Raw genomic sequence first — 15495 nt, forward strand, 5'->3', positions numbered from 1 at the left:
GACTGGCTGGCCAGATCTGCGGGCATACAGGCGTTACAAGCACAATAAAAGAATGGAGGGTAAGAAAACATTGGGAACAATTGCAGTCCCGAATGACAAAAAGCACAACTAAAGGAAAGAGAATGTTGTCCCCACACGTCTACCACAAAAGACACTGCAGTTTAACAACTTGTCTCTTCAGTCTTTTTAAAAATGCAGTCCAGACTTAACTAATTTAATATAGGCCAGCATACTGATTCTTTTAATAATTACATATTTTTCTGAAATTCATATGATAAAGTACTTTTAATAAGAAAAAAAAAAAAAAACTTACTGGATTATCAATGTAAAGCATGGAATATTTAGAAGCCCATGAAAACTTCCGTTCAATCACTATATAAAGATAGAAGAAAAACTGTTCAGTGCAACAAGCAAACAATATATACTGTATTATAGGACTGCTGACTTTAAGAAACCAAACTGTGCTAAAAGATGCTAAGCGGAGTTAAACAATAAGCACTTCTACTGGTAGTATGGCCACCATTGAGAAATTAAATAATAACAGACAAATGGAATATAGTAATTTCTGAGAATACAAGATGGACTCTGCTGCTCGGACATATGGCTACCTGAACATTTATTCCTGCATTTTAAGAAAACCATGGTTAGTGTAACAAAGATTTTGCTCAATGCTGAAATGAATTCTATTTGGGGGTCACTTAATCTTTGCCATACTGATTGTTATATAATTCTATACATGAATATTTTGGTACTGTTGACTTGACTAATTTTTATTTATTTTTTAGTTATATGATGGTATTTTATTCTTGGTTTCCATCTCCGTATTTTTTAAATCACTTGACAAGCATAAAAACATTTCCCTTTTTGCACATTTAAAAGTCAAAATCCTTGCCTTATGCAATTTATTAAAAGCCCGTGAGTAGAGACTGTGGTTAAGTATTTTCTGTGCAGTATAATTGTCACATTGTTTTCGGACCATGCACCCACATACCGATACTGCTCACAAAATCATATTTGGAAATCATCTAGTGGCGGATATTTGAATAGCTTACAAACAAGAATTTGAATAATAAAATGTTAAAGACAATCATTTGTGATATGAGGTGATATTCATTGATAAAAACACAGTTCATATAACAGTTCTAGGCTGGAGACAGTAAAATATGAATTTCCAAATGTTAGTAACGTTTGCGGAGGACGCACAGTTTGTTTTATTCCTGGCAGCACAAAAAAAAAAAAACCCTGCGATACATAGCTTTTATCTATTTCACATTGAAATGATCAGTTTAAGTATGATTATTTCTACTTGTACATGGACACTGCTGCTGTTTAGCAGCTGGATACCAAGAATATTTATTATTCCCATTTCCATTCAGCAGCTTCTTCAAGGGACAGTCCCTATCAGCACCAAAGTGTACCAATGAAAGTAACTTATTTGGGGTGATTGACATCTGTTTTTACAAATATTAAAACACCAAATAATTGTGTGTGTGTGTATATACTGCCCAGAGAGCCAGTAAACATTGGAACGGAAGAGAGGTTTATCTCTGCAAACTCTCATTGACCACACAGTGACACCAGATAAAAGGGGATATCAAACCCCTCTGAAGTCCCAGTTTATCTTTAAATAGTTATATATTCAAAATGTGTGTGTGTATATATGTGTGTATATATATATATATACAGTGTTCGACAAACCTATACATTTGCTCGCCCCGGGCGAGTGGATTTAACCCCCGGGCGAGTAAATATTGGCCCAAACAGCACACGTTTGGTACTAGGTGGCGAGTAGATTTTTTTGTGTGGCGAGTAGATTTTTTGGTGATTTGTCAACCACTGTATATATATATATACACACATACATACATACACAGTGGTTGACAAATCACCAAAAAATCTACTTGCCACCTAGTACCAAACGTGTGCTGCTTGGGCCAATATTTACTCGCCCGGGGGTTAAATCCACTCGCCCGGGGCGAGCAAATGTATAGGTTTGTCGAACACTGTACATACATATATATATATATATATATATATATATATATATATATATATATATATATTGAGAGAGAAAAGAAGGCCCTGAAAAAGCACTCTAGTATGTGTTAAAGTACAAATCACATAATATTTATTGATGTATTGTCACAGAACAAAAATGGTTACAACAAAGCACAGAAATGGTTAAAATACAGCATGGATCCCCTGTTCATTACAAGGCTAGACACATCCTCCAAAAAGATGCCCAAAATACACTCAGATAGTATTCTGAGGTACCTGACAAGGTAAACCTGGTGTGACACTCAACTGACTAAATAATCGCGGCTAGGGCTATGCGATCATCAGCAAGAAATCAAATATGACTACTATCCCCTGCAGTATAGGGTTTGTCTATGGCGACAAAAAGTAGCATGTGAGTAACAGCAGAGATACACAATATACAGCCTGCAAAGCACATGTAAGCCTGTAGCTGAAAAGAGTGATACATCACCTATGGTCAGGTACAAAAAGTAGGTACACGAAGGGGGAGACAAGGAGAGATGCTAGAGCATGGTAACGTGACCCAGAGAGGGGACAAACCAGGGGATCCTGCCTGCTAGACCTGCTCCTACGCGTTTCGGCACACAGCCTTCTACTGGGAGTGGTGTTGTAAGCAGGGAGACATGCAAGTTAAAAAGGAAACCTAATTGGACTAGTGAGTGTGATCACCTGGCAAAAACAGGCATGAATAAATTATACAAAAGACAAACAGGTGTGTGTTGAGGGTATCGCTCAATGACTCATTGGTGGTCTCAGTTTCTAAGTACAACTGAATGCGGGACAAAACCATGCCAGGACCCAAGATGCAAAACCTGCGCAATGCTCTACACAGCGGACACAATACAAATACCACACAGGAATCGGGAATACAAAATCAGAGGAAGGTTCACCTGTTCTTCCAGCAATGTCGTGTACCTCATCATGTGCATGAAATGCCCAGGGGGCTGCTACTACATAGGTGAGACAGGGCAGGGGCTAAACAAGAGAATGAACCTGCATCGCCACAGCATCACACGCGGTACAAGAGACAGTCCTGTTGGCGAACATTTCTCTGACTCTGGTCATAAGATGAACGATCTGAGGGTTGCCATACTCAAAGGTAATCTTAAAACCCCGAAAGAGAGACGGTTGCATGAATACAAATTTATGCAACTGTTCGGGACACTTAGCAGTGGCCTAAACAGAGATCGAAATTTTATGAGTGATTACTGACACTAGTGAACTCTCGTCCCATGAGCGCTAAAGACCATGTCTGTACACACTGTGCTATATGTATGCACACACAGCTGTCTCTCACACATACTATCCACACACACTTTTAGTTGTGCTACAAACTCTCACATTTCCACACCCACCCACACCATTTATATCCACTCCCACTCCACACACACCTTGTGTAAAGCACTGTATATACTGTGGGCTCCCCATTCATTTTTATTCACACTGATACACATACACACTCTTTCCTCACTTGCTTTCATTACCTTTTGACACCTCTAGCCATAAATCTCATCCACACCGGGGGAAGGAACAGCACAGATAACATTCCAAGAGACACTGTTTTTTAAGTAACCTTTTGCTTCATTCATTGTAACATCGCCGGAAGAAGAGATCAGTGTATCTCGAAAGCTCGCACAAATAAAAGCATTTCGTTAGCCACAGAACGGTATCATCTATTTATTTTTTGATTATTGAAGCTCGGCTAACACGGTACTGATACCTCTACATGTATATGTATATATATGTATATATGTGTATATATGTGTATATATATATATATATATATATATATATATATATATATATATATATATATATATATATATATATATATATATATATATATATATATATATATATATATACACACACACACACACATTTTGAATATATAACTAGTTAAAGATAAACTGGAACTTCGGAGGGGTTTGATATCCCCTTTTATCTGATGTCACTGTGTGGTCAATGAGAGTTTGCAGAGATAAACCTCTCTTCCCTCCCAATGTTTACTGGCTCTCTGAGCAGGCCTAAGATTAGAGCACAAGATAGATTAAAGATGTGCTGAACAGAACATTCCTACATTCCAAAGACACCAAAACAGCCGGTGCTTGCTTTAAACCTGCTTACCTGTACATTTGTTTAAAGAAGTCAATGGCATTGTTTGGTTGTGTACTAAATGTGTATTTAAACTAGGAGGGCTTGCGCCTTTAACTGGCTAATTATGGGAGATACTGTTTACAACACATGCCAGAAAAATGCGACCCAAAGAATTGCTTCAAATTTAATTGCACCATTTTTACAAAATAAAATAGCAGCAGCTTTCTTATATACAATTACCTGAATATTGTTAACAGCATTCGTTACAAATTCCCTGTTAGTGACTATTCGTTCAACACTGATATGAAACAAACAAACAAAAGATTCCCTCATGAATGCACTCGGATAGTCCTAATGGAAATGATGAAATATATTAAAATCAATGTAATCAATAATAAAATTGTGATTGGACAGAGGGGTGTGGTAAGAAGGTCCAAGACCACCCCCTAATGACATACCAAAGAAACTTCCACACAAAGTCAATAGGGAAGAGAACTAAGATAATCACTATACACAATCACACGGTATAATAAGGGCTACAATTATTATTTTTGCTATTTGGATTTCATTTCCTCCAGACTCAGTATCGGCAGCCCTATAATGTTACAGACTTCCGTTTTTTAGATAATAGTACTGCTTCCATATATGCTAGTACTTTTTTCTGCAGGAATTGATCCATATATATTGTAGCCCTTATTATACCGTGTGATTGTGTATAGTGATTCTCTTAGTTCTCTTCCCTATTGACTTTGTGTGGAAGTTTCTTTGGTATGTCATTAGGGGGTGGTATTGGACCTTCTTACCACACCCCTCTGTCCAATCACAATTTTATTATTGATTAAATTGATTTTAATATACTTCATCATTTCCATTAGGTCTATCCGAGTGCATTCATAAGGAAATCTTTTGTTTGTTTGTTTGATTATCCCTTTGTCCCTTTTTGCACCAGATATGATCTCTGATTATTTTCATATTACCTTACTGTATTTCAGCTGATGCGGGAGCTTTCCCCCCCCCCCCCTCCCTCTCTCCCTTTCCCTTCGTTTTACATTAACCCCTATATGCCCTGAGATGAATAAAACATTTTGGCGACACATGATATAGACAATATCTTTACCTGTATATATATTTTTGTTAGGATAGTCTTTCTTATCCATCAACGAGGTAGATTCGGTTTTGTTAATTTGATTCCATGTCATCATAAGATTTCACTAAAGTGCTTTGTTTTTTTAACACTTGTTCTAGTGAATTCTGGTCCAGTGCCACTGGCCCTGAATTTCTCCAGAAAACAGGGAAACGGAGAGTGAGAATAATATGAATGGCAAGATAACATCGTTAGTTTGTCAATGCCGGTATTATGCATATGCTATGATCTGCATCTTTAACGATGCAGCAGCAACTTTCCCCCCTCTACCCCCAGAGTTTTCCATTCCTTTGTATCCTGACTACTGTAATTCTGAGCTTGGGATATTTAATACACTCCGAAGCCTGCAGTAGTTCCATTTTTAATTGTACACAAGCCACAGGCTCAAGCAGACTATGCATATTAAGGGGATACAATGAGAAAGAGCATTGTCTGCACTTACTCCAGTGTAAAGTGTTTTCATTTATTGCAATTCTTCATATACATATGTAAGGGGGTCACCCCCGGTTCCCCTGATTTTCCTTTGCCCCCTGCCTTACCCCTGTGGCAGTGGGGGAAGGGGACGACGACTTCTCCCGGCGGGCACCGCCCTCTTGGTTTTGGCGCGAGCTTCGCCAATGCGCAGTAAAGATCGCACACACGGTCCCCATAGAAAAGAGCTTTGCCAAGGACTACAATTCCCAGCAGCCTCTGGGGACTGCACTTTCACCTTTGTCACAGGCAGCATTGAAGCCAATAGAGCTGGCAGCTTCTCATGCTGCAGAGTTGCAACAATGTTGTGTGCAGACAGGGTTTTTGTCAGTTGGAACACACTAGTCAGTGAGAGACCGGAGCAGCCCAGGGAAGGAGGTAGGGTACAGGAGTCAGGGACTCCCTGTACTAGGCCAGCACCCCCAGGGCCCGAGATAGCTCAGCTCCCCAGTAAGGTGAGTGTTGCCAGGGACAGCCCTCAGGTTAGGGACCCTGCCACTTACATTAGTGGGAGCTGGGAAAGAAAGGTTACAGAGAGTTGGAGTCAGGGAGCTGTGAGGGAAGGAAGGGTGCGGGGAGCGAGTGCAGCTCCTGCCCCATATAGGTACCTACACCCCAGGTAGGCCCCAACTCCCCACTAGCTTAGTGGGTAAGTGCTTAGGGAGGCCCAAGATAGGGACGCTTCCCTTAGTGTAGAGTGCTGCCTTGTCAGAGTCACGGCTGTTAGTGCTGTGAGGTCTTACAGGCAGGCACCTTGTTGCGCAGCATGTTGGCTGCCAGCATCCAGTGAGCTACAGCTTGCTGCTGTAGGCGCTGGGACTCGTTAGGTCTTAGAAAGTACAGTCAAGGCTGGGAAGAGTTAGGGGAGTGGGGCAGGTTATTAACCCCGGTAGGCCTCTAGGAGTTTTCCCCTAAGCCACTTTAGGTTGCGGTACCACAGGGACAGGCCCTAGGTTAGGGTTCCTGTCACGTTAGTACCAAGTGTTAGTTAGGGACTCAGCGGATGCTGCGGTTTCTGTAAAGCGGTTCGGACCCACGTTGGGGTCCGCAGAGACTATTCCAGAGGGAGACCGCCCTGGCGGTCTGCGTACAAAGGAGTTCGGTTGGAGGATCAGACGGATTCATCACACGTCTGACCCTTTGCAAAGCCAGTTGCTGATCCGAGTACCGGAGTGCTCGGCAGGTACCATACAGTCATAAGTGCACCAACGGGCCCCTTAGTGTAACTGTGACTGCGCAGTCACCCACGTTCTCTCCAAGAGTGCGGGACATTGGGTGGGATTCTCGGGACACTGGGTGGGATCACCTGGTGTTGGGGAAGCGTCCTGCGCGACGCCGTAGGTGTCTCCTCTAGAGAGGGACACAGGTTATATAAAGGTATTGCGTGATATGTTATATTGCTAGTTAGTAAAGTCACTCGTTAATATATATATTCCCGTGTATGTGATTATTGTATTGTCCTGCGAGGAACCACTCCCCCTCTGGTGGGAGCCATCTCAGGTGGAGGCGCTGAATTGAGTAAGTGGTTACCCCTAGTATAATTGCCCCAGGTTCCCCGTGGCGGAAGCTCAGCCCTCCTGCGAGCCAACAGGTAATGCACCACACCTATGGTAACACCGTATGTTCCTTGCACCCACATCAGATCTGCGATTGGGGGGGGGGAATACCCGTTACATTTGGAGGTGCTGCTGAGATAGACCTGGGGTGCCCTGTTTTCATTTTTTCCAAATTGTCCAATTTATATTTTTCACCATGTTTGGGCCCGCAAGCCATGAGGCCCCCGAACGAACCAAGAGGACAGAAGTATCCCCGCGACATGTGCTAGTAGTAGGGGATGTTCCCAGTAGTGCCGTGAAGTTGATGGAAATTTGTGAGGCCCTAGGGAGACTCCTGGGCATAGACCAAGGGTGGAAGAGGATAGAGCACCGGTACGACCCCACTGACCAGTGTTGTAGACTATGGCTAGTAACGGATCAGGAAATATGCCGGGAAAATGTCCCTCCGACCTTACATTTCCCAGGGGCCCCACCAGAAGGCTACCCTCTTGCATACTCAGAGAGCCTTAGTGAGATTACCAGAACTGTGATCAAAATGGAGGCTCCCTCATCAAGGGAGTCACACCTAAAATGGCGTCTCCCGCCAAAGCAGGAGAGCACATGTGCTGCTGACTGCAAGCCTGCACTAAATTGTGTTGCAGAAATCCATCCGGGACTGGCGGGAAAACCAGAGCTCCGCCCCCGCAATGTGAGTGACTCAGTGCAGAGCCAGACCCACTCAGTTATAGAGCGTGCCCCTCCTTTACAGTCCACCAGGGGGAGCAAGCACAGTGAACAGCCAGCAGCAACTGCTGTTCTCATTAAAGACAGTACAGAATGCAGAGAAACACACCCTCAGTTATATGGAGCATGGCGGTCAAAAGGAGGGAAAATATCCTTTCTTGTGTGCCCGTGCCTACAAAAGGACTTGAATCTATCTGGTGGTATGGACTTTAACCATTTTAGGCTACCAATAGAATATCGGGTGGCTTTGGTGGAGGACGAGGGGTGTATAAGATGTGTTTGTAATCAGTGTGACTTCCCAGGTGGCAAACAGACCTGGGGTCCCAAGTGTGCCGGCTGCGGGGCACAGTTTCTAAAGCCTGTGCTGCTGCAGTCTACAGTCCCCGATCCCAAGCAGGAATCTCAGATGGTAGAACCCAGAGATGAAGATGTTGTTAATTGCTCTACCTCAACCACGTAGGTGGAGGAGCTGACAGACAAGGCTGCCCTAGTCCCCCGTTGCAACCAAGCGGGAAGAACTGAGGCCCAGCCAGCTACGGAAAAGGACGAACCATCGGTGGCGATGCGCCTACCGGCGAACCACCCCAGCAGTGATACAGAGGAGCCAGAGGAATCACAGGGTAAGGTGTCTGTACCCCCATCTTCTTTCAGTGAATTCAGCCGCCAGCCACTCGTGGTGATGCGCCAGCCGGCGGACCACACCAGTGAAGTTGGGGCCAAAGAATCACCTACTTCAGTTACAGTGCATCCAGATGCTGTGGGCCCGTGTGCCCTACAACGGCCAGTCCGGCCTATAGAGGTACCATCGGTCCCAGGCGTGGGATCAGTACCTGCTAATGAAGACAAGGGTGAGTTGACTGCCCCAGGGGTGTTGGGTGTGAGCCTCCAGGTGACCGCGGAGCACGATAGCTTCTTAAGTCTGGACACCAGGGCGAATGGCTCCACTCGACATCGTGTCCTGGCGGAGGTGTCCCCCCTAGAAGATAGCTGTCCCGCAATACGAGTGGACCAGTACCTACCGCCTATCGTTCCAGATGAGGAGAAACCCATCGCAAGCCAGCAGAGTGGTAAGGAACCCCCTTGCTCCCCACAGGCTCCGGTGGAGGTGACCGTGAAAAATGCTCCAATTACCGTTCATGCGGAGCAGAAGAATGTAGCTGGACATCCAGGTGTCAGCACACGTGAACCAAGTGTGAGCCCGTGCGCTCCGACTCAAATGGTCCCAGGACTGGGATCCCACGCTCCCGAGACAGCCGACGTGGGAACTGGCAGCATCCCCGAGGACCTGTTGGCCACCGTGAATCACCGCAGTGGTAAGGTATCTATCCTTTACTCCCTGCCGGGTGAAACAGAGACTTTGAGGAAAGAGACATTGTCCATTGCTCGCTTCCCAGCGGAAGCCTCGCAAGTACGTAGGGACAAGGACTGTGTGGCGAGGGATTTAGTAAAAATTGCCTCCCTTGAGCCCAAGAAGGAGCGCTCCATTCACCATGTGGTGGACCGCGGAAAAAGGCAAGACCTCCTGGCCTACTGCATCCATGCCACGGATGGCCGGGTAAAGGTCTGGCCAAGAGACACTGTGCTATTCCTTCCACCAGGGGGAGGAAGTAGTACGGAACCGGTGACTGTTACCCCAGAGCGTGCTCGCACAGAGATTCTCCCGGGGGAGGCTCACAAACGTAAAAGTGAGGTACCCCCACATGATCAGTTAGGGGCACCCCACCATTGGTCTCAGCAAGCAGCTAACACTCAGCTGGCTTCGGGTATTACTGTGTGTGATATGCCATGTATCAGTGATGTTACAGTCAATATGTTACGTTGTACTGTTTATGCAATGCATTTTTATTGTGTAACTTTCTGTAATGTGACGCTGTTCTCCAAGCGGGGACGTTGGTATTTTCACCAGGGGGAGAGTGTAAGGGGGTCACCCCCGGTTCCCCTGATTTTCCTTTGCCCCCTGCCTTACCCCTGTGGCAGTGGGGGAAGGGGACGACGACTTCTCCCGGCGGGCACCGCCCTCTTGGTTTTGGCGCGAGCTTCACCAATGCGCAGTAAAGATCGCACACACGGTCCCCATAGAAAAGAGCTTTGCCAAGGACTACAATTCCCAGCAGCCTCTGGGGACTGCACTTTCACCTTTGTCACAGGCAGCATTGAAGCCAATAGAGCTGGCAGATTCTCATGCTGCAGAGTTGCAACAATGTTGTGTGCAGACAGGGTTTTTGTCAGTTGGAACACACTAGTCAGTGAGAGACCGGAGCAGCCCAGGGAAGGAGGTAGGGTACAGGAGTCAGGGACTCCCTGTACTAGGCCAGCACCCCCAGGGCCCGAGATAGCTCAGCTCCCCAGTAAGGTGAGTGTTGCCAGGGACAGCCCTCAGGTTAGGGACCCTGCCACTTACATTAGTGGGAGCTGGGAAAGAAAGGTTACAGAGAGTTGGAGTCAGGGAGCTGTGAGGGAAGGAAGGGTGCGGGGAGCGAGTGCAGCTCCTGCCCCATATAGGTACCTACACCCCAGGTAGGCCCCAACTCCCCACTAGTTTAGTGGGTAAATGCTTAGGGAGGCCCAAGATAGGGACGCTGCCCTTAGTGTAGAGTGCTGCCTTGTCAGAGTCACGGCTGTTAGTGCTGTGAGGTCTGACAGGCAGGCACCTTGTTGCGCAGCACGTTGGCTGCCAGCATCCAGTGAGCTACAGCTTGCTGCTGTAGGCGCTGGGACTCGTTAGGTCTTAGAAAGTACAGTCAAGGCTGGGAAGAGTTAGGGGAGTGGGGCAGGTTATTAACCCCGGTAGGCCTCTAGGAGTTTTCCCCAAAGCCACTTTAGGTTGCGGTACCACAGGGACAGGCCCTAGGTTTGGGTTCCTGTCACGTTAGTACCAAGTGTTAGTTAGGGACTCAGCGGACGCTGCGGTTCCTATAAAGCGGTTCGGACCCACGTTGGGGCCCGCAGAGACTATCCCAGAGGGAGACCGCCCTGGCGGTCTGCGTACAAAGGAGTTCGGTTGCAGGATCAGACGGATTCTTCACACGTCTGACCCTTTGCGAAGCCAGTTGCTGATCCGAGTACCGGAGTGCTCGGCAGGTACCATACAGTCATAAGTGCACCAACGGGCCCCTTAGTGTAACTGTGACTGCGCAGTCACCCACGTTCTCTCCAAGAGTGCGGGACATGGTGGGATCACCTGGTGTTGGGGAAGCGTCCTGCGCGACGCCGTAGGTGTCTCCTCTAGAGAGGGACACAGGTTATATAAAGGTATTGCGTGATATGTTATATTGCTAGTTAGTAAAGTCACTCGTTAATATATATATTCCCGTGTATGTGATTATTGTATTGTCCTGCGAGGAACCACTCCCCCTCTGGTGGGAGCCATCTCAGGTGGAGGCGCTGAATTGAGTAAGTGGTTACCCCTAGTATAATTGCCCCAGGTTCCCCGTGGCGGAAGCTCAGCCCTCCTGCGAGCCAACAGGTAATGCACCACACCTATGGTAACACCGTATGTTCCTTGCACCCACATCAGATCTGCGATTGGGGGGGGGAATACCCGTTACACATATTTCATAGGTTTACTAGTTATGCACTTCTTTAACCCTGTAATGCGGCAGGCATAAGCTTAAAGGTCATGAAGCAAAAGTTGACACTGTGCTCATTTGCATGTTATTACTCAGGATCCCTAGCTGCAGTGGAAGCATTATATGCTAAGAGATCATGGTGAAAAGCAGGGAGTCTGAGACAAAGCTTATCACGAGTAATATACAAGAAAATGGTCAGATGTGCTTTTACCTTCAAATTTCACCGTACCCATTTTAGCTTCCACTCTTATCACCAGGCTCTGTCCATCCGATTGTCTCGCTCGAGAAGTCTTAAGACTTTAAAGCTTATAATCTAAAACTGGTACCTAATCACTATTACATTCTACAAACCACATGCCACCTCAAATTCGGATCGCTTGGATTACATCGCTCGCATAGGTGGAGGCAGTGTTCGTATAATACACTGCAATACAGCAGTTATATTTGCATTGAATTCCCGATTCAGAAATACGAGCTGTGCAGCATTACCAGGAGTGAATACAAGAACCGCTAACAGAGGAGTTCAGACTCACTTATTTTTAGTAGCCCTATTCACTGAAAGGATGGGGTTCCCAGTAAAAATAAACTTAGGCGACACTTCAGTGGTTGAATTGCTATAATAATATATACCCTGTATACAGTTTTTTATTTTTAACTTGTGTTGGTAAAAGAAAATCAATAAAACACAAGTTAAACACAAAAATATCTAAGAATATGAATAAAAATAAAGTGTGAAAATTACAGTACAGATTTACAGGTAACTGTACACAAACATACAAAAAAAAATACTGCGCTGCTGCTAAAAGGCAAAAAGAAAAGATTAGAGACGTAAACGCAAAAATTCCCAATGCAAGGCGCCATCTTACGGAAACCTACATTTCACCCTACTGTATATTAAAAGCAATGAGGCACTGGACTGTAAAAATCGAAGATATTCAAATAGTTAACTACGCCACGGATAATCAATATACATTAAAGTAATAAAAAAAAGGGGTGGGGGAGGAAAAACAGGTAACCCCTTCAACATTCATCAGATATAATGGAATTATCTTTTAGAGTTGAGGTACCACATGTATTAGGATTTTATATTGCAGTTTAGATTCCTTGCAAGTTAAATAGAACACTTCTCCCCCTGTTACAGAAGTGCCATTAAACCGGACTCTTCTCTTATTATGAATAGAATCAATGCTTACATGTGAGGTTCTGAGTAACGACGTAAGGTCCATGCTCCACAAAGAGGCCAAACATTGACGATCCTCCTGGCCCACCCTGCAGCCAAAGTAAAACCGGAGCGCTCTCAGGGCTAACCTGTAACAGAAGAAAAAGCCAATAGTATAACAACTGATTTGCTGTAGACAGATATATCTTTTCATTGGACAACAAGAGAGCTCTTCACAGATTAAAAGTTACGGTTTATAGACTAGTGGATTTGTCAAACAGATCTGTACAGTTATGGAAGCCAAGTAAATGATATTATTATCTGTGAAGAACTTTCCTTAACAATAAATACATATATAAATATTCGCACACACAAAATTGAACACTCCAATTGTACACAAATCGTGAAAACATATACACGTTATATGTATACCCATGTACACACAATTATGTTCATCATAGAAGGTTTGTAGAGAAATTCCGGTCATTCCCTCACTCAATTTTAATTTTAATTAAATTAATTTTAAATTTTAATTTTGGTGAAGCAGGCTTCAAATGGACATTTTAAGGCTGTGTAAAACTATTCTTTTCTATGGTTTATGTTTGGCAGAAGTTAGTAGATATTGCCTTTAAATTTCATAGGCTTCCAACATTTTTTTTATTTTAAATGGTTTCCATTTATTAGAATAGCAATTATATGAAAGACTCCAGGAATTAGGATTTGGGCAATAACAAAGAATTACAGTAACGATATTAAGAAATGCATCATGGTAACAATATTCATCACAAATATCTCTTCAATAGGAAAACTTTTTAAATGAATGTTAACAAATACATTATTTTGAAGGTAATTAAATTACAAGTTAAGGATTTTAAAATAATTATATTTTAAAATATATAATATGTCCTTACTTCCGTCTATCAGTGAACAACAGAGGTGCGGGCAAGGCCCGCTCTAAACTTCCAAATGTCCGACAAACAATCTGACCCCTGAATGGTGCCCTGGGCTGCCTGGACTGAGCTTCTCCCGCGCTGCGCAGCCGCATATAGAGAGAGCAGCGTCGGCGTGTGAGCTCCACGCAAGCAGGGAAGGACCACTTTGCAGCGAGCAAGCACGGAGGAGAAGGTAGGGACAGTCGCCCACTGCCCACCACCGGCATTCCCACAAGTCACAGACTTTTCCCTGGTCCTACCTCCCAGGTGTCACTCCCTCCCACATTTGTGACCTGCTCTTCCACTTGTACTCTATAAGTGTAGGTATAGGGTGGTCTGATTACACTAGGTTATTGTATGCACTTTATTGTTTAGCATTCTTTTTCAATACATCTACTAGAGAACTTCTGTTTCTGAACCAGTTTAAACGGCACTGTAGTTCATACATAGCACATACAGTGCTTCTTAATTTTTACTCTTTATGCACCGCATACATGTCACACATCCCATGCTGTTGGCTATATTATTATTTTGCTTCTACTTCTCTCTATGCCAGGGCTGGAAAACTCAGGGCATGCAGCCCACAATATATGTCGCCATGCAGCCTGTGTCCACTGAGCCAACAGGAGGGAGGAGGGAGCAGCACATCTGCTGGAAGATGCATCTGGCTGCCGGGCCTCCTCCTCCCACTGGTATGCGCCTCCTCTCCCTGCTGGTGCACGTCAGAAGGAAGACCAGGTGACCGCAGACTCCGGTAAGGTGTGGGGCTATTGCGGGGTTTATGTAGGGGAGGGGGACTGAGTGCGACAGGCAGGGACACCAACAGAAATCCTGGGGCCCAGAACAAACATTTTGAGCAGCCCCCCCCCCCCCGTGTTGGCGGTATTGCCCACCACCCCCCCCATTTCACACCTCACGAGCCCCCTCTCTTCCCCCCCCTCTTCCTATGTATTGCTCTCTTCTGTCTCACTCTCCCGCCTTGCATGTATTTCTCTCCCTGCGTCTCACTCTTACTCCCTCTTTTCCTCACTCACCCTCTCTCCTCTCCCTCCGTCAAGTCAATTACCCCACGCTCACTCATTCCCTCCCCCTCACACAATTCCCCCACAAGATATATACAGAAAACTTCCAACCCCAAATACATACAAAAAAATCCCCACCCCCACATATATACAACCTCCCCCCAAAAGCATACAAAAAAACACCTACCCAATAAATATAAATAAAAATAACACACACACACACACACACACACACACTTAAAAAAATACATATAAAACCCACCCAAATACATATAAAAAAAATCCCAAATGCATCTAAAAAAAAGACCGCAATACATCTAAAAAAGAGCCCAATCCATTCAAAAAATAAAACAATACATACAAAAACAACCCTCCCCAATACATATAAAATCTACGTGAATGTAAGTAATAAAAGTAATAATACTAACACTGATAATAGTCATGGATAATACTACAAATAGCAATAATATTATATATTAATATTTAATATACTTGTATAAATCAGGTACTAATACATACAAACATATTACAAACATATTACATAGTAATAATAGTAATGGTAATATAAATACTACGGGTCATTTGTAATAACAAGAGCAAGTTCCCCACTCAATAATAATAATAAATGTGTTGTCGCCTACTCCTGTCTCCTTCCCTCTTTCCCCACTCAACTCCCTTCTCCTCTCCTAGTCCCTTTGCTTTGTACCCTTAATTTCCTACCCCCCTCACCAACTCTTGTAGGGTCCCTCCTCCCCCCTCACCAACTCCTGTAGGGCCCCTCTCCC

General features: G+C 44.6%; 1 protein-coding gene across 2 annotated transcripts in view; it reads right to left on the reverse strand.

Annotated features, from left to right (window-relative positions):
* Window positions 1-15495, reverse strand: part of CPVL (carboxypeptidase vitellogenic like) — a 186978-nt gene that overhangs the window by 119246 nt on the left and 52237 nt on the right. For both annotated transcript variants that reach the window (XM_075586856.1, XM_075586855.1), the window contains 2 exons: window positions 12791-12905; window positions 314-372 (listed from right to left, as the gene is read on the reverse strand). In XM_075586856.1, coding sequence (XP_075442971.1) covers window positions 314-372; window positions 12791-12905 — 174 coding nt within the window. The remainder of the gene's footprint in view (window positions 1-313; window positions 373-12790; window positions 12906-15495) is intronic.

The sequence above is a fragment of the Ascaphus truei genome, chromosome 2, assembly GCF_040206685.1.
Source record: "Ascaphus truei isolate aAscTru1 chromosome 2, aAscTru1.hap1, whole genome shotgun sequence".
In the NCBI taxonomy this organism is placed as follows: domain Eukaryota; kingdom Metazoa; phylum Chordata; class Amphibia; order Anura; family Ascaphidae; genus Ascaphus; species Ascaphus truei.